Source organism: Juglans microcarpa x Juglans regia, chromosome 7D (assembly GCF_004785595.1).
Source record: "Juglans microcarpa x Juglans regia isolate MS1-56 chromosome 7D, Jm3101_v1.0, whole genome shotgun sequence".
NCBI classification, from domain to species: domain Eukaryota; kingdom Viridiplantae; phylum Streptophyta; class Magnoliopsida; order Fagales; family Juglandaceae; genus Juglans; species Juglans microcarpa x Juglans regia.
Window position 1 is genome coordinate 6,418,614 of NC_054606.1, and position 26,887 is coordinate 6,445,500.

The following is a 26,887-nucleotide window of genomic DNA, read 5'->3' on the forward strand; positions in this document are numbered from 1 at the left end:
AATCAATTTTTTGAGGAAAAAAACTGAGTAAGAGAAAAAAGAAAAAAAAAAAAGGCGATGATTGGGTGGCTTACCAGGAGGCATTCGGTGGCAACGATGGAAGACGTGGCTTATCAGGAGTCACTGTAGCTGCTGGATTGGCCGAAATGAAGGAGTTCAAGCTTTTGAGAAATGAACGAGTTCGGGGACAGTGATAAATGAAGGAGTTCAAGCTTTTCTTCATGTTTTTCTTTTTGCACGGGATGCATAGTAGGCGAGAAGAGTATTTTTATTCCCCAAATAAGATCCAGATTTGGTCAGTGAAAATACCTTTGGCTAAAATCATTGTAGTTATATTGAGTAAATTGTAGTCAATTTTGTTGCGATTTAACTAAATTTTGACCAAATTTTAGTTAAGTTAAGTCCACTACTAGTACTCTTATTATTTATAATTACGCGTTTATAATTTCCATTTTATACAACAGATTTTAAGTGATTATTCTTAATTAATTAATTAAATTATAACAATGTAAAATATATCACATGATAAATATGTTTGTTGGAGCTAAACAAATTTAGCTGAAATATCATTACTATTTACTTTCACAGTTATAATATTTTCTTTTTTATTTAAAATGTGAAAATGTTTTTGATAAGATATAAGATATGGAATAGTAAATATGAGAAATTTTTTTTGTTTGTTAAACTATTGACGTTTTGCTAGTTCTCTGTTGGTTCTTTCAACCACAAAGATCCTCTTGGCTCATGGGCTCCCAAGTGTGGTGGCCACGCAAGCGTTACGTTCCATTGAAGGCCCCGGTCTTTAAGTGGGTCAGATCCAGACTCGCCCGGTTTTCAAAACCGGCCTAGTTAAAAGTTCTAGGGTTTGCATACAAATACCGCGAAGCCACAACCAAACGCACCGGTAGACATAAGTTTTCTTTTTTCTTCGCTGCGCAGAGCCATCTAGGGTTTCAAGGAGGCTAGGCAGGTTTCTCTCTCTCTGCGACGCCATGAGAGCCAAGGTAGTAATCAAAAGATTATAATATATCATTTTTGTTGTAAAAGGAAGTTTCACCGCGCTAAATTACTATGGTGATCGTGTTTTTGCAGTGGAAGAAGAAGCGTATGAGGAGGCTGAAGAGGAAGCGCCGAAAGATGAGGCAGAGATCTAAGTAGAAGCAGAGTAACATTGGGGCCTATGGAGCTCTTTTCCGGCTTTAGGCTCGCTCTCGCTGCCATTTTTCATTTCCTCGCTTTAGTTTATGCCTTTTTGTGGAACATCTCGTAACGTTTTGTTTTTATCTTTCAATTTATACATCCTGGCGTAGTGATTAACTCTGTTAAGCGTTTAATTTTGCATTTATGAAATGGATTATGTGACATCGTTGCAGCTATTTTTTCATGCTTGTGTGATGGGTACGGTTTCTGTGAACGGCAAACGCGATCGGTTGAATATCTTAGCCAACAATGCTACAGACAACCGTCGGATGTAACCGTTGGATGGTGTAGCCATTCTCAATGAGGGATTTTGACAAAAGATCATTTTTTTCCTAACCATGATGTGCAAAGAAACAGAGAAGCAAACATCTATGTAGGCATGAGATCAATGTATCCCTGGGGTAGAGAAATATATGCATCTGCACTCCTCCGCAACCGTGTTCATTCAACGATTTCAATGCACGACATTTCTCCTCTCCATTTCTCCCGCTCAGACACATCCCATTTTTCGAGCTCCCCAAAATGCCCTGTACCATTTTCCAGCTGGTCATGCCAGGTCTTCTACGGCCTGCATATAGAGTATTTCAGAAAAAAAATGATAAGAGAGAGAAAGAGGGAACTGAATGAAGAGAATAAAATTTTTTATTGCACCGGTTACATGGGGGTTCTCCAGCCGGTTGCGAATAGAGTTTTCCTAGGATTTATGTTAACTATGATGCGCTTGCGTCAGTGCGTGGGTTCTCATGGGTAGTATCCAACCCCTGTGATGTCTCTGTGTGTCTAAAGCATTCTGTACTATGCTTTCCATGCGATATATAAAGAACAGAGTCTCTGATTTGCTGTATCATGCAGAATATCTGAAATGCTGTTGAGCTTTGCCTAGTGTTTTTGCAATCATCTAGGACATACTGAGCTTGCATGTGTAGATTATCACCTTGAGTTTTATTTTTTAGTGCTTCCTAGGCAGCCAAGGAAGGAATGGCTCTCTAGTTTCTTTGATCCATTATTTAATTGACCCGTCTAGTGGGTTGCAACGGCTGTGCATTGCATAGGTGGAAGGACTTGCTTCATAAGCTTTAAAATTACCAAGGTTGTTTTCCACGTCCTTGCCTATAATATGGAACCAACATTTGCAATCATTGAACGAATCATATGAGTTAACTAGCGAGGATGCTTAATAATACTGGTGGATTTATTCTATACCACTTATCCATTATCATATTCTGACATGTATTGGGTGTTTGGCGACAGTTGAAAAATCACTCTCTCCTCAAGCCAGCCTTCTTTAGATTTTCAAATGCTTGTATGGTCTCTGCATCAAAACCGCCTGCAAACTGAACATTCTGATGGTTAGTTAGACGGACATTTAAGGTTGCATTCATTGTTTAGAGACCCATTGTACCTGGTGTGCTCGATATGCATATCGAACTCCTTGAAGCATGCGATTCTCTTCACCCGAGCATTCATCAGCATGCAGTTCTTTAGTTATCCTTTTCATGTATTTTCTGGCGAGCTTCAATGAACTTAGTTTCATCTGCTAACAGTAGGAAAAATCACGAACAGATTGACTGATCTGGAAATGGATCCAAAATAGATATCTTTATGGGTTGCCTTTTACCGATCTGCGTCACAGACCGGATCGAAGAATGCTTGTGCCGGTAATTTTTCTGACTATTTGTCCTTTTGGTCGGCTTCTGGTTGGTGAAATGTCAATGAGGATTTTTAGGGTAAGTTTGGATATTAAATTTATTTTAATTTATCGTTACAATTTTTTTAAATTTTAATATAAAATATAATAAATAATTCAATTTTTTTAAATTTTAACATAAAATATAATAAATAATTCAATTTTTTAAAATTTTAAAATAATAATAATATTAAAAAATAATATTCTAACAGTATTTTATCATCTTAATTTAATTCAATTCAGTTTAACATTTAAACACAACTTAGTGTTATAAAAGAGTAATATTAGCTAGGCTGCTGCCAGAAGTGACAGCTGGGTGTTTGCCTAGACAAAATTATCTTTTTTATTATTTTTTAAAATTTTTCTTTTCACTTTTTTTAATATCTTTAAACACTTTTTTTAAAAAAAAAAAAAATCAATATATTAATATTCAATTCGTTACGAGTAAGTAAAAAAAATAAATTGATACATGAGCAGTGGCAAAACGAGAGAGTATACTGGTATTATTCGTTATAAAATATCGACACGGACTACTAGTCTCTTATTTACTGTATTGGTTATGGATGGACGCTCAAACGTTTGAGCCAAAAATGTTAAAAGAAAGAAAAGCTTTGAAGAATTGATGGATTTCTACTACTTCAAACTGCAACTTCAGTGCTTATCAAACCTTTTCCTCTTTGGTAAGCTGTTAAGCTTTGGGGACAAAGATCAGCTATGTGCTACGTACCTGACCAATAAGCCCTGTGTCCAGCATCCACTCCCAAGGGATCTGGAGATCCCTGTACCTATTGCTTGTGCTTTCCCTCAGCCTTTCTATGTTGTCAATGCTTTGCTCCAACCTTTAAGTTAAAATAAGATCATGTAATTAATCTAAAGAATGGAATGAAATACTGAATTGTTATATTTTAGTTTGTACACGCTCGCCTGTCTTGCAATGCTTGTATTCTTCTCAGAGCTTGGGTCAAAGGCTCTTTTGGGTTGTCCACAAAATGTGTTACTTCAGATTCAAGGCTCTTTAGATCTCGGTAGGTGCAAGCAGCTTCTCTCAGTGCATCTGCTTTTCGTTCTGGCCATTGTGTGAAATGCTTCAGCACTGCCCTTTCATCAACCAATGAAGATAATTCCCCATCCAGCCATTTCACAAAGGCCTCCACATCGGAAATATCTCTAAAAGCTGCAGATTCTAACTCTTTTATAAGGAACTTGATGAAATCCCCTTGTGTTTCCACATCTGATTTTATCTGTCCATTCATTTTCATTTTGTCAGCACAGGGTTTTTATTTAGAGTAACTATTATTTAACAGTAGGCTGCAACCATACTTACAGCAGAGAGATATTTTGAGCGGTTTTCAATTTCTCCAATCATGTTCTTAGTAGAGGCAACTGCTGGAGTTCCTGTAGGATTGGTTGTGTTCTCCTTGTGGGCAGCATCTCTCCTAGTTAGTGAACGGTACAACTCGATCACCTCTGGCACACGACGCACTGCTCTTGACCCAGCTAGCGATTTGGATGGAAGTGGTGGTGGTGCTGGTGCTGGCGATGACAGAGATAGAGCTTTATTTCCTTTCACTTTGTTGGGCAAAGTGGGAGTGACTGAATTGGGTCTCGGTGGCGGGGTTGGAACCTTCACTGGTTTTTTCCGCTGTTGATTCCAGGAAACTTGTTCTGGTAGATGATTTTTCAGTTCCTGGAATCTGCTCTGATACATTGATGAAAGCGGACGGTTTGTATTGAGGTGCATCTGTATAGTTGCTGTCCAGAGAATTCTGTAACTTCTTCCAGAGCACGGTCTTCCTCTCATTATTGTATGCTTTAAGGGTACTTATCTGCGCTTTCAGACGGCTTACTTCCTGTTTTAGCTCCTGGTTTTCTTTCTCCAATGTATCAATTCTTTGCAGAGAGACTTCAAGTTCCTTCTTGAGGAGGTTGATCTCTGATTCATCATCCTCTTGTGGCATTCTCTTGTGCTCTGCTTTCATCCTGAGGATGACACAGGAACAAGAGTCATACCCAATTGCTGTATCTTTCTCCCCTTTTATGTCTATGACCTTGCTTTTGAAGGTTGCAATGTTCTCACAAGTGGCATTCAAGAAAATGCCCCTGGATATTCTAGTAATTGCATTGGGGGCATACAGTATACATACTGTAGACAAGGGTGCTTTCGGCATGTGCAAGTCTTGGTCTTACAAATTGAAGTTTAAAAAAAAGGCAGATTAAATTAGCATGTGATAATTCTCAATGAGTTTTCGGTAGGTACAACATTAAACTCAATTTTGTTGTTCCTACTACATGTTTATGTGTTGTGTTGTGTTGGTATTAACAAAATCATGGTACAAAACCAATGAGCCTGATATGGCGTGTGTTGTTGGGATCATTGGCCCGTATGTGTTACTTGCTTCATACTTTTACATAATTTTTGAAACATGCGTCGAATAGAAAAGGAAATATGACTGATAGAAAACATCCAACAGTCCAACTTCCCACGGTTGGAACTTTGAAATCCTCGTGGCCCAAGTGTCAATCCCAGATTGGGATGGTGAAATCATTAGGTCAATCTGGTTTCACTTCTGAGGTTCGTATGACGATTGATGCAGTATTTCTCCGTGGACTTGATTGCCATTTGGTATTCTTTGCTTGCGAAGCATTGGGAAGTAAAGAAAAAGGGAGTGAGAAATGAATACTGGTGAAGGATGCTCACAGTGAAAAGTACAAGAAAAAGCAAAAAGCATTGATTATTACAGCCTACCATATTCCGAATGTGATCTTCTTGACAATTAGTTGATATTTTTCCTCAAGCCTAACTAACTTTTAGTATTAATCTCTTATATTTTCCCCATCTGTGCCTGGATTTATACTTTGGGATCTTAGTTGATTGGGAATTCCTTGAATATAGACATCACTGCTGCCTTTTACATAAACAAATATGATGGTGCGATGGGCAAAGTAATTTGATGGCGAAACTGTGCTTTCTGTGGTAGTTGAATCTGAGAGATACTTCAGCAGAATAATAATTGTGGTAAAGAAGATTAAACAACATAGTATGAGAGGTTGCTCAATGCCCCTCAACTCCTGATCTCACTTGAACTTGTAAACTTGAGGTACAATTACTAGGTTCGAGAGAACTTAGATGCATCTTTACAACCTTAAATGCAATTGAAGTGACTTAAATGGAACAGTAGCTGGTACAGATCTGGAGTTTCTACAGGGCTCTTGGCCTTGTCCTTCTTTAGCTCCTAATACTACTTTATTGGGCAGGGGACCTTGTAGGGTGGTAGACTAACAACTTGCTAAAGGCTCAAAGCAATTTATCATTCGATTCATTACCATAGAGGAAGAAGAAGTGGTTTTAAGGAAGTGCTAGTTCTGCTGTATGAATTTACTTTGTCAAAACGATGAAAATCATATGATTTACATCCTAAGATTTCAGAGTCTGGCAATGCAAACCTAAAGATCAGTGACAAATTATCTGTGTGAGAGAGAGGGGAGAAACAACACTTGTGGGGAGATCTTCTGAGTCTAACTGCTGGTGAACCCTTCTTTTTTTAGCATTATAGATACTAGACGTGGTAAACCATACCAACTTCCAGCAAAGAAGTAGGAGGCACGTTCATAAGAATATTAGGTTCTCTACAATTCTTGCTCAGAAAAGCATATACCGCATCAATAGCAAATTTCTTAAAGATGGAAGATGATTTCTTTGCCTTTGCATAGGAATGCCCAAGAACATATGTGACACCCGATTCTTTAGCTCTTAAAATGTGCAGGGACTCATCCTTTAGGACAAAACTTTCGACATGCCTGATGCCAGATGTCATTGCTTGAATATCATGTGCAGACTTCACACTGTTCCCTTCTATCATGTGCACTGAAAAATCAAAGGTTTCAGTATTCAAGTTTTCAAACTCTGCACAAAAATCAGCTCTTGCTTTTGATGCACTTTCTTCCTCCGTTTCTACAAATTGTACTAGTCTTGACACCAGCCTGTTCTCAAAGTTGTAACTTTCTTGCTGTAAATCCTTGTAACCATACCTCAAGATGCACCGGTACATACCACACTCCTTCGGGCCAACCCTACCAATGAGAAGCTGTTCCTTTTCACTAACATAGGGAACTTGGACAGATTTTATGCAAACAAATACAAGCACCTGATGGAATGCAGGTAAATTAGTCACAAAGTGTCCAAAAACAGCTGGGATCCCTGTCACCAGATTACTGTAAACAAGTCCAATTCCAGGGACGCGAACCATGCCTAGGCTTGGCCCTAAAGACACTATCCTATTCATTGAGACCTTGTTCTCCACATCAAACTGGTGTTTCTTCATTGTTCCATAGTGCCATACATACATTACAGCCATGAAGACATAAGACAGTACCAGCGCAATCCATGCACCCTCAGGTACCTTGAACATACATGCAGGGATGTAAAGCAGTTCCAATGACCCAAACAACAAAAGAAATGAAACAACAGAAATTATCTTCTGCTTCCACACTATTATCATCACCAATGCCATCAAGCAAGTTGTCACAAACATGACAGTAGTAACTGCAAGTCCTGTATGTTCAGCAGAACAACCAAGTTCATTCATGGACATGAAGGGCCTATAGAAGCATTAGAAATTTGCATGTTTACTTGGTGGTTTAAGTTTATACCGTATGCATGACCCATCATGTTTGTGTCCCTCAGTCCGATTGTCACAGCTAAAGACAGGCACATTAACAACCAATTGACCTCAGATATGTATATTTGCCCATATATTTTACTTGAAGTATGAATGATTCTAACATGGGGAAAGCAATTCAATGCACAGCACTGGCTGATGATGGAGAAGGTAGCTGATATTACAGCCTGACTTCCTACCACAGCTGCAAAAGTGGCCACTATGAACACCGGCCAAAATACAGCTTCTGCACAGAGGACAATGGCATTAACATGAGATCGGGAAGGAATGATATAAACTAACTGGCACTTCAGTATTTTCTTGCCTGGTATGGCTTTATAGAAGCTTCTCTGAATATCTTCATGATGCTTAGAGAGGTATGCAGCCTCACCCATATATGCAAGAACCAAAGAGGGATAGACCAGAAATATGAAGGCCATCTGGGATTTGAAAACCAAGTATTATGCTCTAGGTTTGATAATAAGAAAAGGCATTGATGTCTGCCATTGATGTCCCATACATGCACTGAGTTTCAGATTACCTTAATTGAGAGTGGAGAGAAATGGCCCAGATTAGCAAACATTGCCTCCACACCTGAGACAATATTCCAAGTAAAACTAGTTCCAGTTGCTCCTTTTAGCCACAAATAAACAGAAAGTCATATTGGAATTGTGAAGAAGGAGTTACCCGTGATTGAAAGAACCACTCCTCCTAATGATAACCATCCTTCAACCCTTGTGCTTCTAAGGAATTTTAACATGTAAATCGGAGAAAGTGCACAATATACATGAGAATTCCACCGAAATATGTTGTACACCCCAATACCAGCAAGACAGAGAAGCCAAGATATGACAACAGGAGCAAACATGAAAGCTACTCTGTGTGTTCCAAGGTGCTGAAGGGAGAAAAGCCCCACCAAGATGATGCATGACGTTATGATAACATAATCTGAAAGAAAAGACAATCAGATAGAACAAGTAGAAGCCCCCCTCCCACCGCCCAAAAAAAAATAGACTAGATGCTGAGGAGTTTAAAAGGGAACTGGAAGATAGAAGTGTATTAAGCCGGACTTACTCTCATGAAGTTCTGCGATCTTCAGTTTGATGCCCGAAACTGCTGAAAGAACTGAAATGGGAACACATGTCGATCTTTACAAGAGCATTAGTGGAAAGTGAAGCAGAAATAAAATTGAAAGACCAGCAAATCTTCGTTTGACTCAAATACTAAAGGCAAACTTTCAGCATGTAGGATCAAGACCAAAGAGAAGATGAACAATCCTTCCTGTCCAGTGTCCACCCCCACCAAAACAGAGTGAATTTTAGTTTTACACTCTTTGCCTTTATGATGCAGAATCATCTTCAGCCAAGCTCTTTTTAGAATTATGATCCAGGATTCTACATGAACAATTCTTTGCTTTTCCAAAAATAATTTTTAAAATCAGTGAAAAAGTCATTTATGACTGACTCCTACATTTCTGCTTCTAAAAAGTCCCAAAACTAGACATATCACATAAATGAATATATTACTTAAATTATATTGTAACTACACGGAATGTTTTATAAAGAATTATGTGGTTAAGATCTGGATTCATTATAAATTTCATTGCCAATATCTCATGAAGATATTCTGTAATCTCATGATAATGGAAACAAACTTGTGAAATGAAATGCTAAGAGCTTTAGTAAATCTGCAGCATATTTGCTATATGCAACTAAGAAAAATTTGATGCTAGATAAACTTGAATCTATATCATGTGGACTTGATGTGAATAAATCTGGCTATCAGAAAAATTCAAATGATGGAGAGCATATCAGTTAAGAAGTAAATAGCACTAGAGGCCAAGCTTCTACACCAAATCCAGCTACCTGATATTGCGGGAGTGAGTACGCCATCTCCAATCGCCATACAGGTCCCAAGCAGTACAAAAATAAAAATCCCTTTGCGAAATCTTGGGTGCTTCTTGAAGAATGACTTCAGAGCAGAACTCTGCCATGTTTCTGCAGATTCTTCTGTTAAATATGAAGACAAGTTCTTTTCCGCATCTTGTTGATTGGGTAGAATGCTTAGTCCTGCGTGTCGGCAGAGAAGGGAGTACAATGCAAAGGTACCACCTGCATCAGAAGCAAAAAATTGACATTAATTAACTTTCTCCTTTGCCTAAATCTGCAGTCCCGAAGTATTAAAAGTACTGCCTTACATATTGATCACAACATTCTTTTCTGATGCTTATGCCTACCATATGAAATACAGAAGGAAATCTCAGGCACAAAGTTTTGAAAAAGCATCAGCTGCTCCTTCTCAATTGAGGAAACTATACTGTAGTAAGCAGTGTTTAACTTGCTAGCATGACATTTTAACTGCCCAAATTTGTAAGAAGGGAAAATAGCTTGAATAAAAGCTGTAAGATTTACTAAACCACTTGTTTTCAGTTGTTGGCGATGTAGCATGCATGTTCTCCATACATGCAGTTGCAGTCCAGATTTAGAGCAAGAAATGATCTTTGTGCAACAAATGGTGTCATAATATTTTGTGTCCTAGTAAACTATATCAGGGGTGTGAGGGAAAGTTGAGGGATGAGTAAATTTGAGTCATAAGTTCGATCACGTTATCAATCTTAAATAATTAATTATTGAAAGGAATGACAAAGTCATACCTTCACCACTGTCATCGGCCAACATCACTATGAATATGTATTTAAATAGAGCAATGAGAGTAATTGTCCAGAAGATAAAGGAGAGCACCCCAAAAATCTCTTCATCATTCTCTTGGAGGCTCAATTTGCCAGAGAAGGTGGTCTTGTAAACATAGAGGGGAGAAATACTGAGATCTCCATACACCACTCCTAGACTTTGATAAGCCAATTTGAGCACTGTTGTGCGGGAGACCCTTTTCAAGTTCTGGTTCAAGACACTAAATCTATTAACATATATGAGATGAACTTAGAAGAAAAGAAAATGAACAAGCATTAGTGGTTGAATCAAAATCTATTTATAATGGATTAGCTTTGTCACAAATTCACGACCCTACCAGGTTCAGCATTCAAGCCTGACTAAGATTAAATCATATTTCTTTCTTTTTTCCCTGATTGGCATGGTTGAGGCAGCAAGCCTAGTAAAGGCTGTAGAGCCATTAGACAGAATATTTGGTTGAGATTCCAGCTTGAAAGGCTATCAAGAAGGCATGGGATGAAGCGTATGAAAAAGCCATCACTTTACACACAATGATGTCATATTTAAAATGAAAAAGCTACAGAATTCAAAAACCCTGAACTACGTTATTGAAGCAGAATACACCCTTCCTCCTTTTACTGCATCATACGAAAACTCAGCAATCAATCTTTTGTCAGAACTCCATTTAAAATAGAACTAATCAACCTGGGAACCACTCACAATCCGAATGTGATACTGCTCACTATTTTTTACGTTAGTTTTCGTAAGCACATTATTTATAGACATCATATCATAGAATGTCGTTAATTCTAATAGACCCAGAAACTCTTTAGGAAAAAATTGAAGAGAAAAAGGTGACACTAGAATCGACATTCATAACTGCTTAATTCAGAGGCAACAGAAGAAGCATACCTCTTGAGACATTCCGCGTTCTACAAATTCTGCAGAGGGGTTCATGGCTCTGAGAGAGAAATAGAGGGAGGCAGAGTCAGAGAGGCGATTGAAAAGGAAGATGCCTGAGAATGAGAATATAAATAATGAGGGAGAAAGTAGAGGATGTAGGAAGTGAGCAGCAGTAAGTTGGCAAGTGGTGTACATGTCCAAAACGCATTCAATTCTCTCGACCTCTCTTTCCGTTGAGAAATTATTTAGAAATCTTTTGGATTAAAACATTGGGTTAATTCTCTCTAAATTGCAGTTATTTTATTCTCCATTTCTCATCCTGTGCTTTATTAACTGTATTTTATTTGTTTTAAGTATAAAGTAGAAGAATTTCTTAATACATTTGTTGAAAAACAATGGTGTACGAACATTGACTGCAGAATGAATTCTGAAAAGCAGAATATTCACCAAAATATTATGCTTATCCTGTTGTTTTAATTGTTATTTAATTACCCAATTCATCTTTTTCTCTTGGAGGCATTACCGTCTTGCTGGTAAGGGTGAATAAATAGCGTCGAGGTTCTGGCAACCTTGTAGAATATCACCAACTACTGGAAATTGGAAGAACCATTAATGTCATAACAAAAGCCTTTGATAACAGTTCCCTCATAGAAATTTAGCACTTCTCAGTTTTCACTTGATCGACGAATGGACATCATAGTCTCATTTGTTTTAGGATACAAAGCTTGAATATAGACAAAGAAAATTTCGCATCAGCTTGGTTTCGTTGAATTACAAATAAAATGAGAAGGTTAAGTAATTACTATAACATAAAGAAGGGGGAAAAAAAAACCATGCGATCTAATTCTAATTACCATATATAAATGTGTATGATTTCATTAAGAAAATTCTACCTCCAAGACCCAAAAAGCAACATGATCTTTTTAGGGGGAAAAAACAACTTTCCTAAAAGGAAAAAGACAATTTTCTTGTTAGTTCTAGGTTCATGTTCCATTCAGTGTGGGAACCCACGTTAAAGTTGACCAGCCAAACTGTACCAAAACAAATTAGGCAAAGCTTCTTCAGCAAGAAGGTCCTAAATCATACCTACTGGCTACTGACATGTCATGTAACTCTTATGTGCAGCTGATATCAGTATGTATGGTGTTTGCTGCTAAAATGCCAGAAGGTTGTACATGATACACACGTGTACCTTCTAAAATCCTTTCCTCTACATTCTCTTATTTCTACAGTAAAGATCCTGCATATCTCTTTTTGCAAAAAATAAAGAAAGGAAAACGAGATTCATTTAGGAAAGTACTAGGGTATCACAGCTGTCTATTATAATTCTGCTCTGCTGTTGGTGACACAGAGAAAATTATATGTCTGACTGAACCCTAGGACCACCATATTTGTGGTCCTCTCCTAAAAAGTGACCTTGCTCAGGATCACCATATTTTCTGAGGATCTTATGGCCAAGAAAGCAAACAAAATTCCTTCTAAATTTGCTTGTCAATGGTTTTGAGCTGAACATTTTTTTTGTTTAAAAGTTGAACTGAACATTTTAGTAAAGAATAATGCTACTTTATCCTCTTATTTTGATCTTTTATTTTGACCGCTTATATATTTTTTAAAATTTTTTTTTTTACTTGTTGATTAAAGAAGTGATTATTAGTATATTGATATTTTATTTTATTTTTTAAAAATTTTAAAAAATGTGAAAAGAAAAATTGAAAAAAATAAAACAACATGACTTTTGCCTAGATGGCACGTCCAACTATCACTGCTGGGTGGTAGCCTAGCATTACTCTTTCGTAAATATTATGATTATTTCTTTTTTGTCGGAGTTGGTATTATTCTAGTGGATGGTAATCATAGTTCTTTTATATTTAAATTTTGGTCCCAAATCTTATCAAATAATTAATTCTAGCAAAATCTAAAAATTCGGCCCTGAGTTTGTTTGTAATATTTTCATATAATTTAAATAATATACATTATTCCAAAAAAAATGCTGAATAATTGAAGTATTGTTCGACTCTTAAAGATGGAAATTGAAGGTGGTCAAGAAAATGCTGGTCTGGACTGCTGACTTCCCTGTGGTCCATAAAATTCTGAAAGCAGCGTCAAAGTAATTGTTATTGAAATGCATTATCAGGAAACAGTATAAGATGCTAAGATTTGATGTTACCCACCAAATTAGATACAAAATAGACACATTATGATATCAACTAACCTAAAGATCATACAATGTTAAGTTATGTCTAATCTCCCAACTCTCTCTATTCCACACAAATCTATCGACACTTTAAACTAAAAAATTCTGGAAGCTGGACTGTCAGTCAGAGGCTCGTGAGGTAGGTTGTTACATTATGGGCAAAAATAATTGTGTTTGAATTTTAATCATAAGCTGCATAACTAGGAAGTGAGATATCTTCCTTAACAACCAAATCAGACTGTCTTTTGTTTTTATGTCATTGGGTTCCAGCCGTACAAATTCTTGTTCATCACCATTATTGGATTTCTTTATGGCAAAATTGATTGCTTGTGGCTTTGAACTGCAAGACAGATGATTAGAATAACAAGACAACCAAGTTGGTCTTTGTCGTCTATTTTCCTATCTAGTCCTGATGTTATTGGGTTCCAACCCACGATTGTTTTAAAATTCTGAATACATTGCATATTGCAGATTGCAGAGAGAGAGATGGTGGAAATTTTAAAAGAAAGAATGAAAGAGTTTGAATCAGAACTGGGGATACGTTATGTTAGGTGTGCTTTCTACTTCAAGTATTTATGTGTGTCCCCATTTTGATTCGATGCTCGGCCTTCCAAGATTGGATTTGTGGGATGTTTGAAAGGTCACATACCCTATCCAAAAGTTGTTTTGATGGACAAAAAAAAAAAAAAAAGTAAGCCAATTGGTCCACGTGTCTGTGTTTTAGTGGGTCCCATCAGGGGGCAATCAGTCAGTTTCTGACCTTAGATGTTGCCACGTGTGCATATGCTGATCTGTTCTTTATGTGATTGATATTAGCAGGAGGCAGTAGGCAATATGATCAAGCAAAGTTGGAGCTTACTATATATTACAAGGCCCTGGTATCTTGGGTCGGATGTTTCTATTTTCTGGTCTGAAAGGATATTTAGATATCTTATGTGGACAGAAAAGTCCATTTAAGTGATTAGTTTATACTATTATGAAAAGGTGTTCGCCTAACACGATCCAGACCATGAAAAAGTCCACAAAATATTAAAGTATTATTCTGTGCCGACACAAGTATGAAACTCTCAAGTCTCAACACTAGGGTTAGTATCATGAGGAAATATGTTGATCGCATCGGTAAGGGAGCCAGTAGCAAGGGCTTGAACATCGAGGGGGGCAAAAAAGAGACTCTAGTACACGCAAAAGAATCTGGAAATGTGTGGAACATCCTCCTCCTATGCTCCACTGATGTGTCATCAAAAGACAGTTTTGGTTTTAAACGGTATCCGTATCCCACCATTTTGGTTCATGAAAAATTAATCCTTAGTCCCAGTTTTTATATATTTGTTGATTTGGATTTGATGTCTCGTTTTGGTTTCAGCCGATCGTTAGTTGTCAAGCCTTGATATCCAATGAACGTTCCAGATTAGGCATATCCTCTTCCTCTGTGTTGAGTCTATAGCAACTTCCTTCGCAAAAGACCTTTTTTTTTTTTTTTTGTCTTCTTACAATTGCTTTCCCAATCCAAGAGTCTCTTGCTGGGGGTTGGCTGTGTTTGATTGCCAAGCTCTGGTTTTAAGATGCACTCATGAATCCAATTCACTCGCTTCAATTAATATTTAACGCACATAAATATATATTTATATGTATATATATACTAGTAAAGGGCAAACACGTGCATTGCACGTGTGCCCAGTTGTGACAATATAAAAAATATTTTAAAAAATAATATTTATGAAATATAAAAATATGTAATAATAAAAAATAAGTTAATACATAAAATTATAAAATCTAATTGTTTTGTTTATATTTTATAATTCTTATTCATTATAAAAATAATCATATATATAATTTGTAGAGTATTCATGATTATAACATAAAAATTTATACGAACATATTTATAATTACACAATGTTCTATTGTAGAAAAAAAAGTGATTATTGGAACAAAAGCATTATCATTATAATTACAGATAAAAAGTAAAAGTTATCTCATAATTACATATGAAATTTTTATATCTATACATTATAATAATTGGAAGTCTAGAAGAAACTCTCTGAAATAGTTATTCTGCTGTCTCAGGTATGTCATTGACAGATAATACGTTAAGTTTGTTTTGGCGCAGCTTCCCAAATTCATTCATAGATGCACCTAAAACAATCATCCACTGTTTATCTTGAATCTTATTTGTAATGTTCTCTATGTACGAATGATCGTTCTGTAATGACAAAACATATAAAAAAATAATTTCTTAAATTTATTAAATGTGTCTAAAAGTATAAATCTTACCTGCTCTGCATGTTGTACAATATCTGTTATTGTACAATCAAGAATTCGTTCCACTGTAGGTTCAAAGGCTACTACTGCGATCGAGCTACTGTCATCAAATGCCTCTAAATAGACACGAGATCTAGGAATAATAAATAAGTTATTATCTCTTGGTATTACCAAATAGTATTTTATAATTATAATGTAAAATTTGTTAACTTGAAAATATCATGATGAGTATTTACCTTGGTTGTGCAGTTGTTAGTTCTTTACAATTATAGCATAAAAACTCTTCATCTTTCTCGTATCCAGTGGTTTTACTACAGTTTGCACATGATAAGTAAAAAAATGGTTGATGCAGATCGGATATTGTAAATTTCCCTTTAACCAGAAATGTTGATCGCTGCATTAAAATTGACAATTAAAGATATAAAAAAAATTTAATATTATCATGTTAATAGAAACTAATAAATAATCAATATTCTAAGTTCAAACATATGAACTGTTTTAAATTGACAACACAAAAATTACAAATGTAAATCACACATCATCAACCTGACTTTGATCATGTATGTATTAAATATATGAATAAAAGTTTAGTATTATTATATTAATTGAATCATAAGAAACAATTAATATTTTAAATTTAACCACATGTATTTTTTCAAATTGACAACATATATTTAAGAAGTTTTTATCATTTATCTCTACTTCATTCTGAATAATTTTTAATCTTTATATTCCAAATTCATAATAGTTAATTTAAAAAGATGCACTGTTTAAAATTTACAACACATGTAAAAATTGCAACAAAACAACTGAATATAAAAAAAAATGAGAACGTTTTATGTTATAGTGTCAAAGAAATTTTTGTTGTAAAAAAATTTCATATATGTTAAGGTAAACATTTCATATAATTAGAATGTTTCATATATGTTAAGGTAAAAATGAGAACGTTTCATATATGTTACATGAAGTCTCATGTAAAAAAAAATGAGACTTCAGAATTAAGGTAAAAAATTTTCTTCATGTTGTGGAGTTAAAAATTTTTACATTATAATTAGAATATATTAATTGTTAATATCAATAAATAATAATTTATTTACTATTTTTAGATGTCAAGTTTATTTAGAAGTGTATGATGATAGCACATCAACTCTAATAGTCGCTTTTAGATTTGCAGTAGAATGAAATTTAAATTGTACAATGACAGATCTCGTAGAACATGTAAGAGAGATAAGATTTGTACTTTTAGGTAAATTTAAAAAATTTAATACATGAGCTCTTTATATGTTTTTATCGTTAGAAGAAGATTCCTCATATATCGAGAATATTACAAACAAAATCCAAAATAGAAAATAGATGATTGTCTTGAGCACACTTATGAACCAATCTGGAAAATTGTGTATTTGAAAATGTATTTGTGAAAATTTCTATGTTATAGTCAAGATATTTTACAGATAATATATGTGATTTTTTTTTATGATAAAATCTTAAAATATAGGTAAAATTCTGTCCATTTATAATTAAACTCAAGAATTTATATGGATTTAAATTCTCTCTTTTTTTTTTTCATTGTGAATTGACAGGTAGCCAAGTAAGATCTAATCTACTGTCATATATATAAATTTGTTGAATACTAGCATCTATTACATTTCATAATTATATATATTAATCTATTTTTTGTTATTACATGCTTTTACAAGAAAATTCTTATTTTAAAAACATTTTTCATATTTTTGCCCTTATTAGTGTGTGTGTGTCAATATATATATAAGTCGAGGCGAGCCCACGACCTAACCGGAAGCTTTTTGCGTCACAATTCTTGAAAGAAAGTAATCCACAGTTTGTACCTCAATTAAACTCAGCGAATTGATTTAAGGTTGAGGCACAAGCAGAAACAAAAAACTTCAGGAAATGGATGAACAATTCGACGACCTTTTGATCATTAACTAGAAAGATAACAACTCCATACTCTGCACAAAACTCGGTGTATAATAGCTCTTTCCTGCAGCACCTCCCGAGCTTAATGACTCGCAGCATACATCAAGTAAATAAATAGTGTTGATAATAAGCTGAACTCCGACAATTCCAAGATCGCAAAAACACAACCCTCAAATACCCAAAAACAAGAAACGAAGTTTGACCAAATGTTGAAAAAGACTCCATCTGAAGGACGCACAAGACGACCCAAACCATCCAACCCACAAATCACAATCCTATGAATTTTCGCTGCATGCGTATACCAAGACATGGGTGGGAAAAAGGTCGGCCAACCAACCTCATCATATTGCCAGGTATTTATGGCATTAAAATCATCACCTCTTCAACTTGAGGAAGCAGGCTCCTCATCTTTCTTCTGTGTCTTTTCTGAATCACTCTTAGTTTCCTTTTCGGATGTAACGGGTACCTCCTCCCCAGCTTTGTCCTCAGTTTCCTTTTCGGATGCAACGGGTACCTCCTCCCCAGCTTTGTCCTCAGTTTTCTTTTCTTCAACGCTTAACTTCTCAAGAAGCCCAGCAGCTGCAGCAGCATCTTTGTTTTCCTCTTTCTTGCCTTGGGATTCAGCGACTTCTTGAAACTTCTCCATGAAGGCTTTGCAATCTGATAACAGGAAAAAATAAATAATATCCTGAGTTAGAGAATCATTTCCTTAAAAGAAAAAGGAAAAAAGACATAACAGACAATGTACTTAATTCTTCACTGCACTAAAGAATTTGTCAACAACAGTTGGGTTGGTAACCTTTTAAATTAACAGGAAATAGAATGCAGTGACGACTTTTGCGCAACAATCTAATTTAACAAGAGATGGTTGCAGGAAATTATCACAAATGCATCTAGTAAACTGCAGAAAATACTAGTTGACTAAAGTTAAGGGATACTTAAGTTCATATCTCTATCTAAACTAAACTTCCCAAACAGTTTTCTGTGATTATCATGTTTTTATAAGTAAGAAGATAGTTTTCTGTGATTATCATATCTATAGCAAAATGGCGCGTTCATTCCTGCACACTTGCATCCCAAAAAAATGAATCTAACGAGTTCATAATTCATTCCAATATCTAGAGCAAGATGGTGCATTCATTGTTTCTTATTTCTTCGCATATTCGCAGGCTTAGTGAGCTCTCCAATAAAGTAGATTTACTTTCATGCTTTACAATTGAAATTAAGATTCCCTATCAATAGCAAAACTTTACACCGTGTAGTTCTTGGTTTTGATTACAGAACCCTCTATTGACTTAGCACAGATATTATCTAAGAATTGAGGTGTCTCTTTCAATTACAGAACCCTCAAGTCATTCAAAATTAATGAATGAATTTCTAAGATTACATGAAATAAGTACTACAATCATTTGAGATCACCTCAATTAAGATCATTGTGGTTAAACTAATGGAAAATCAGGTGTTATAGTGACAAATCAAAATTCTTGACGCTTGCAATCAAATTTCCATTCTGAGTTTTTTTCTTTTACTCCTAACTTCATATAGTTTTTTAATAACTTGTGCAACATCACAATAACGTAGCAAAATCTTTACATGATGCATGCATATATCATATGGCAATAAGAAAACCAAGTGAACTGCATTCAGATCTTTTTTCTTTACATAAAAGAACCGTACCCAATATTATTGATCACTCAGATTATTAAAACTAATCGATTGTGAAAAAAAAAACCTAGAATATTTGGCTAGCATCTAAAAGCACATCAAGCTTTACCGATCAAAATTCAAATATACTGTGACTCTATTAAGGAGATCAAGACTCACTGTCAATGGAAGCAAATCTAATGCAGAAAAGCTCGTCCTTCAGTTCACCATCCGCGTAATCAGTCGCATGCCACACACACGACTTCTCGTTCCCGGCGTGTTCCTGTACCGTCATCGTCGGAAGAACTGAGAAAATAACACAGAAGATCCCCGCATCAGATAAAAAGAACCCTACCTTTACAAAGAAAGATTAAAAGCCCTAGCCTAACCAAGAAAATCAAAATAACTCAAATTGAAACAGACCGAGATGGTTGGCGCAGATCTTGAGGGTCTTGGACTGTCTCATAACCAGGCGGACCTTGCTGGTCTCCTTGTGCTTGAGGAGCTTCACAGTACCGGCACCTCTCTCCTTCCACTGGTTCCCATCTTTATCGAATCGGTAGAGCTTCGATTTCCTGCAGGTGAGAACCAAAATCAAGTCGTACCCATCTTTTCAAAATGATTAAAAAAAACCCTAGATTTACAAGAACAAGGCAGGACATATATAAATAAATCATACAGATCGAGAATGGTATCTTCGTCCTCCTCTCCAGTGGAGACGGGGACCGCCTCGAGCTTGACGATCGGGGCGACCTGAGCACCGGTGTCCTCGTCCTCGTTGGCGACGGCTTCTTCGTCTTCTCTGTGCTCGTGCACCGGTTCTGTGCTCGCCATATTCTTCAACGAAAATCCTAGAGAAAAAGGGATTGGGGATTCGAATGCAGGGATAGGAATAAGTGAGGTTTTCTAGCAGAGTGAAAGAGGGTTAGAGTGTCTGTAAAAGCTTGCGTGAAAAGGCTCGAGGCTTCCGGTTTATAAGAGACCGAGAGAGCTGGGAGAGACAAGGGGTGTGTTTGGTTTCAAGAAGTAGTAACGCCCTACTCCTGATATAGAATTTCCTATCTTGGGTCAGTGTTAGGCAAGACCTTTTTCCCATTTGTTTTTTTAACGAGGTTATTAACTATAAATTAAGATAAAAATGAAATAGAAAATTCTATTTGTAACTCTATTTATTAACCCACTAGATATTCTACTAATATGAATTAACATAAAAAATATTTGTGTAAACCTTTTTTTATGACTGACCGATTGCATAATAAACAGTATATTTCACATTATCTTGTAAGTACCAAACTTGTTAGTAGGGGTGAGAATCGGGAGGTCCAGACCAGAAAAACTAATTGGACCGGCCAATTCGGTCAGGACCGGACTGAAACGGGAATGGTTTCGGTCGGTCTCGGTCTGAATTTTATAGGACATAATACATTTGGTCTGGTCTATGATCTAGGGGTTTTTTAGACCAGACCAGACCGAATGAAAATTAAAAAAAAATTATAATTTATATATATTAATTATATAATTTTCATTTAACCAATTAACATAATCCTATCACTAACTCACTATTAAGTAATTATTAACTAATACTAATATTTATAATTTTATACTAATACTAATATTTATACAAGTATTATATTAATAGTCTAGACTCTAGACTCTAATATGGTATAAAAAAAAATACTAATAGTCTAATATAGTTATAACTTATACTAAATCACTGTAACTAATATATAGCTATACTATATTACTAATAGTCTAATACTAATACTATTATATAGTTATACTAATCATGATTCATGATAACTAATCACTATAAGTCTATAGTATTAATGTATTATTATATAATATATAGTATTACTATTACTATATCATTATAATATATATATATATACACACACACTATAAGTCTATATGTAGTAGTAACAGTAACACTATAATAGTATAATATATAGTATTAGTACATATTAATATATTATGAGAGTTATAGCATAATACAGTATATAGTATTAGTAATAATTTAGTGTCAATGTATTATAATATAATATATATTCCACAATTAGTATATATTAATATATTATAAGAATTATAGCATAATATATATATATATAATAGATTAACAATATAGTTAACTTAATATGGTACTATAAGTCTATAACTATATATAATATTAATATCACCATTAGTATATATTATTACTATCACTATTAGTATTAGTATAGTCTATAGTTATTTAGTATTATATTATACTAACTATATACCTATACTCATATAAGAGTTATAGTATTAATAGCATATTATAAAAGTTATAGTATTATAGCATAATATATGTATAATAGTATAGTATTAATATCACTATAAGTTATAAGTTATAACCATATATACCTAATAGGTTTATAGGCTAATACAATCATATTACAAATTTACATATACAAAATGTAAAAACTTAAAGGTTTAATATATTGAAAAATTGAAAATGATCATAGATTCATAGAATCATAGATTATAAATTTATAATACATTGAATTTGAGTCATTGACATACTCTAAGTTAGTAACAAATTAGCAATTAACATTTAACATCATAAATATAATTATCATTAATTATTTTTTTAATGAGTTAATTAAATAATCCACATTAAATAGTTTATTTAATTTTAATTTTACTAATTTAAATATATTTTTAATTAATTTATGTGCCAAAAAGATAACAGAATCACAACAAGTTACAAAACACACATGTGACTGTGACATGTGAGCTGCTAGCCTATCTTCCTAGAAACGACGCCGTTTGGTACAAAATTGGATCCAAACGACGCCATTTTAGTCACTGCAGGAGAAAAAAATAACTGGGTTGTGTGGAACGGCATCGTTTCACGCAATCCCAAACTGCGCCGTTTTAGGGAATAGCCTATCGATGCTATCGTCTCCCCCCCCCCCCATTCATTTCCACTTCAGTTTTACTTTTTCTCAATTCTCCTCCTGCAAACCCTAAGCGCCTCGATCCCCCCTCCGTCGCAGCAGACAATTGATTTGGTACTCTCTCTCTCTTCGACGCTATCTTCTTCCCCCCATTCATTTCCATTTCAGTTTTACTTTTCCCCAATTCCCCTCTTGCGAACCCTAGGTGCCATGATCCCCCCTCCGTCGCAGCAGGCAACCGATTTGGTACTCTCTCTCTCTCTCTCTGATTTTGTAGGTAGAGTTCAAGTTTTCCTGCAATGCCCAACTTATACATATTATAGTCTTAGATACGATTATAAGTACTAGACTGATTATTTTTTGAGCTAATGTCTTGTCCTTTTAGCTTCGTGAGATAAGTTGTTTTTTTATCTTCTGTATATATTAATAATAAAAGATTTGCAATTGCATGCCTCTAGTTTTAACTCAGAAATAGTCACTGTCTATATATCTTACCTAAATCATACAAATGTAAATATTTCTATTATTCTGTAACCCCTCAGATTCAATCAGCGGCCCCAAGAAAAGTTGTACATCATCAACCTACATCTTATGAATATATAAACTTGATAAGGTTTTGTATAAAAAAATATATTATTGAAATAAGAGGAAAACATGATAAATTGTATTATGATTTTTTAAAAAATATCTCAGGAATTGTAGTCTTATTATACTTTTATTATATTGTGTTATTCTGAACCTTATGATTTGTGATCTTAATTAGGTTATAATGCTTCAATCTGCAAATTGTCCATTGCTGAAATGAAATGAGAGAGAGAGAGAGAGAGAGAGAGAGAGAGAGAGAGAGAGAAATGAAAACAACTCCCACATCTTCTCTTAAAGACATATGCATGACTTAACTCTAGCTTTGCGAGCTGACAATATTGTATTGAACCTATTTAATTATATATCTTCTTTACTCTTCAAAGTGTTATTCATTATCTTTTTGCTTGTACATAAATTAATGTTTGTTTTCTAATTCTTTTGTCCTTTTATCCTTTTTATAGATGGAGTCTTCTACAAATGATGTGCAAGAGTCACCCACCCCCACCCCCACCCCACCCCCATCCAATGTAAGTGATAAATCAGTTGGTGGGTCACAAAGAGGTAGAGTTAGGTCTTTTGTTTGGGATCACTTTACAATAATATCAAAAGGTGATCTAAGTAAACCTAGGGTTGTATGTCATTATTGTGGTGGTTCGTATGCATGTGATACGAAGACTAATGGTACGAAAAACATGAAGTATCACATTGAGCATCAATGTAAGAAATGTCTGTTTAAGAAGACGGATAAATCTCAGACAACTCTAGGTTGGAAGGTGGAGGGAGGAAATGGTAGTGGTAGTGGGGGACTTGTGCCTATTGCATTTAATGTTGAGGCTTACCGACAAGCCTTAGCAAAGATGATTATTCTTGATGAGTTGCCCTTTAGGTATGCTGAAGGGGAGGGTTTCAGGAAGTTTATGCTTGTGATTTGCCTTAAGTGGGTAGGGATTCCATCACGTATGACGGTTGCCAATGATTGCTTTAGTTTGTTTTTAAAAGAAAAATAAAAGGTGAGAAATGCTCTTAGAGGGGAGCGAATTTCTCTCACCACGAATACATAGACATCCATGCAAAACCTAAACTATATATGTCTCACAACACACTTTATTGATGATGACTGAAAGTTACACAAGATGATTCTTTTCTTTTGTTTGATTGAAAATCACAAGGTGATACTCTTGGTAAGGGCATAGAGAAGTGTTTGCATGATTGGGGATGACCAAAAATACTTGCACTCACACTTGATAATGCAAATTTTAATAATCGGTTTGTTTCTTATTTGAAAAAAAAAACCAAGTATAGGAGAAACATGGTCTTGAAACATGAATTCTTACATGTTCGATGTTGTGCCCACATTTTGAACTTAATCGTTCGTGAAGGATAAAAAAAATATGATGAGTCTATTGCGAATGTGAGGGGTGTTGTAAAGTATTTTAAATCCTCCCCTCAAATGTGGAGTACATTTAAGAAATGTGTGGAGTTGAAAGAAATTTAATCCAAAAACCAAGTTTGCTTAGATGTACTGATTAGATGGAACTCCACCTATCTTATGTTGGAGAGGGCGTCAGAATTTAGAAGGGCTTATGATCGGTTGGAGGAAGAAGATCTGTGCTTCCTTGGTAGTATTGGAGATGATGATGATGATGATGTCGATGATAAAAATGTGAACCATGTGATGAATACGAGAATGTTAAAAAAGTTAGGGCCTCCCAATGCATCAGATTGGAAGAAGGTACAGTTGTTTGTGAGGTTTTTTTAATTATTTCATGATGCAACTTTACGCTTCTCGGGTGGTGAATATGTAACTTGCAATGTTTTTTTCCTGGAGTTGGTTACTATTAAAGATGCCATTAACATGAAGAGTGAAGAACGAAACCCAGTAGTGGGATTAATGGCCACAAATATGAAGAGAAAGTTTGACAGGTATTGAGAGAACTTGAAAAATCTGCTCTATGTTAGTGTTCTTCTTGATCTTCGCTACAAGATGCGATATCTTGATTTTGGGTTGGAAAAAATGTATGCATATGATCATGCAAAAAAAAAAAAAAAATGATTTCAGTTGAAAGGTGAGAAATGCATTTATCTGCATGTATGAGGCATATAGGGAAAATGAAGAAGGGCATTCTTTTCAGTGCGCAAGTTCCCCACATAAAGATGTAGCTCCTTCAACTGACAAAGTGGCGAGTAGAAAGGCAAATTTTATGGCCCAATTTAAGCAACAGCTACAGTCAGAAGACAGTTTGGAAAGTAAGTCAGAGGTTGATAGATATTTAGCTGAAAGATGTGAGGATCAAGATGATAGTTTTGACCTTCTAATTTGGTGGAAGGTGAATTCAATTAGATATTGTGTACTTTCAAAGGTTGCAAACGATGTACTTGCAATACCGGTATCTACTATGGCTTATGAACCTACATTTAGCACTGCGGGTCGTATATTTGACCCTTTCTGAAGTAGTTTAAATCCAATGAGTGTTGAGGGTCTCATATGTGCACAAAACTGGTTTCGTTCTTCTTCTACTCCAATAAGCCTTAGGACTTTATTGGATGAAGTGGAAGAATTTGAGAAGCAGTTGGATATGAGTATGTAATAAAATTACATTTGATATCTTTTGTGGTTTATTGTGTTTTATCTTCTATGTTATGTAATTTTATTTAACATTTTAATTTATTTTGTTTTAAATTTTTATGAATAGAAGTTATTAGGTACCCGAACTTTGTTGATTCTATGGAAGTGTCAAATTTAATGCCTACTGGCCCTACACCAAATGTTGAAAAAAGACTAAAGAGGTGAGAAATTTGTTGGTTATCATTTTTGGTCTTGGATTTTATCATCGAGCTAATTTCATTTTGTTAGAAAATATGATGGTTATGTGGATTGTAATGGACCACAAAAGAGAAATATCTTATGGCTGTAGTATTGTGGGACATGATCATGGACAATCATTGTGACCCTCCAATCCCCGCTTGGGATGGAACGGAGACTTAGAACTTTGGGATATGTAACACAAGGTTATATACCTCCGTTAATGACAGTTAATATGCAATGCATCCTAGTATGCAATTAGAAATATAAAAAAATTGCAGCGGAAATAAAAGGTTACAGTGAAAAATATGCCATAATAACTAACACATCCCAACTTCATTAAATAATCATTATGTTCAAAATACTAAAGTAGCATAGACTTATATACAAAGTCATATCATTCTCTTCATGCGATCTAAAGCATAAAGAACTTGGGCTATGAACATCAAAATTAAGTCTAGCTTTCTCTCTAGATCCGACTCCTCCTCAATCATGCGAGTCATATGCTCCATCAATCTCGTTCTGGTCGATTCCTGACACAACTTCTATAATTCCGAGTGGAATGATAGTGGTCCTATAAAAGGGTGAGATTTATTCAAAATCTCAGTAAGTTAAACAACTAATTGGCACAAAGATAAACCAATCATAAAAAATGATAAATATGCAATGCATGAGATGCATAAAATCATTTTACATGTCTCCCATCCAGATTCTTCAACATCTTTTAAAAATATGGAGACACGGATTTGTACTCAGTAAGTAATTTCGTCATCATTTTTGAAAAGATATAACTTCTTTATAAAAATTTCATCATAAACTTTCATCATCATAGACTTACATTATTATCTTAATTAATAACATAACGTGTGGTAATGTCACAGTTCCTCATATGCACTGTGAGTACCTGTCGGTGACCGTAGTATAACTTATGTTGAAACTACGTTGTTTATAGACTCGTTCTCAATGCATTGGTAAATATAACATATCATCATGAAAATTTATGACGTGTACACCCACCAGTTTTAAGTGTCATAACATGTTGACTTCTTCGATGTTCTTTAAAAAGAACCATTTCGAAGCCTGTTGACTATTCTTCGTCAACCCAGGGGTCACCACTCCATTATTAAACACTCTAGAATGAAAAGAAGAATTTCACTAGGATAATTTCCCCATCCCAGCCTTTGGAGTCGTGATAAAATGATTTTTATATAATGTTTTGAAAAATATTTTTCATGGCGTGCATATGTAGCAAGTTTCATGGAAAATGACATTTATATGCAATATACTAAAAATGGTAAAAATATCACATGTCCTGTAAGTATGCAGTCAATGTATCATATAAATGATAATTGAAATATGAATGGACATTTATCAAGAATTCATAAATAATTTATCAAGGTGTAAGTTAGAGGCCAACTTACAAACTTCCAGGGAA

The 26,887-nt window shown here is 35.0% G+C and overlaps 2 protein-coding genes, 1 long non-coding RNA gene and 1 pseudogene across 3 annotated transcripts; 1 reads left to right on the forward strand and 3 right to left on the reverse strand.

Moving 5' to 3' along the window:
- The first annotated feature begins 675 nt into the window (after window positions 1-675).
- On the forward strand, window positions 676-1,362 carry LOC121239004. The gene is made up of 2 exons (XR_005935216.1): window positions 676-1,004; window positions 1,093-1,362. It is a non-coding gene; the product is annotated as an uncharacterized LOC121239004 (long non-coding RNA).
- Window positions 1,363-2,310: 948 nt separating this feature from the next.
- LOC121238935 lies at window positions 2,311-4,949 on the reverse strand (annotated as a pseudogene).
- Window positions 4,950-5,889: 940 nt separating this feature from the next.
- Window positions 5,890-11,430, reverse strand: LOC121238895 (potassium transporter 1). Its single transcript, XM_041135981.1, has 9 exons — window positions 11,127-11,430; window positions 10,199-10,442; window positions 9,411-9,656; window positions 8,620-8,670; window positions 8,233-8,493; window positions 8,087-8,139; window positions 7,871-7,985; window positions 7,538-7,792; window positions 5,890-7,439 (listed from the first exon to the last, which is right to left on the reverse strand). Exons 1-9 carry the CDS (start codon window positions 11,310-11,312, stop codon window positions 6,445-6,447), a joined length of 2,406 nt encoding a protein of 801 aa, XP_040991915.1. The 5' UTR covers window positions 11,313-11,430; the 3' UTR covers window positions 5,890-6,444.
- A 6,108-nt stretch (window positions 11,431-17,538) lies between these two features.
- LOC121238974 (ran-binding protein 1 homolog a-like) lies at window positions 17,539-20,106 on the reverse strand. Its single transcript, XM_041136086.1, has 4 exons — window positions 19,829-20,106; window positions 19,573-19,724; window positions 19,330-19,455; window positions 17,539-18,165 (listed from the first exon to the last, which is right to left on the reverse strand). The coding sequence occupies exons 1-4, from the start codon at window positions 19,981-19,983 to the stop codon at window positions 17,888-17,890; spliced, it is 711 nt and encodes a 236-aa protein (XP_040992020.1). The 5' UTR covers window positions 19,984-20,106; the 3' UTR covers window positions 17,539-17,887.
- Between the last annotated feature and the right edge of the window lie 6,781 nt (window positions 20,107-26,887).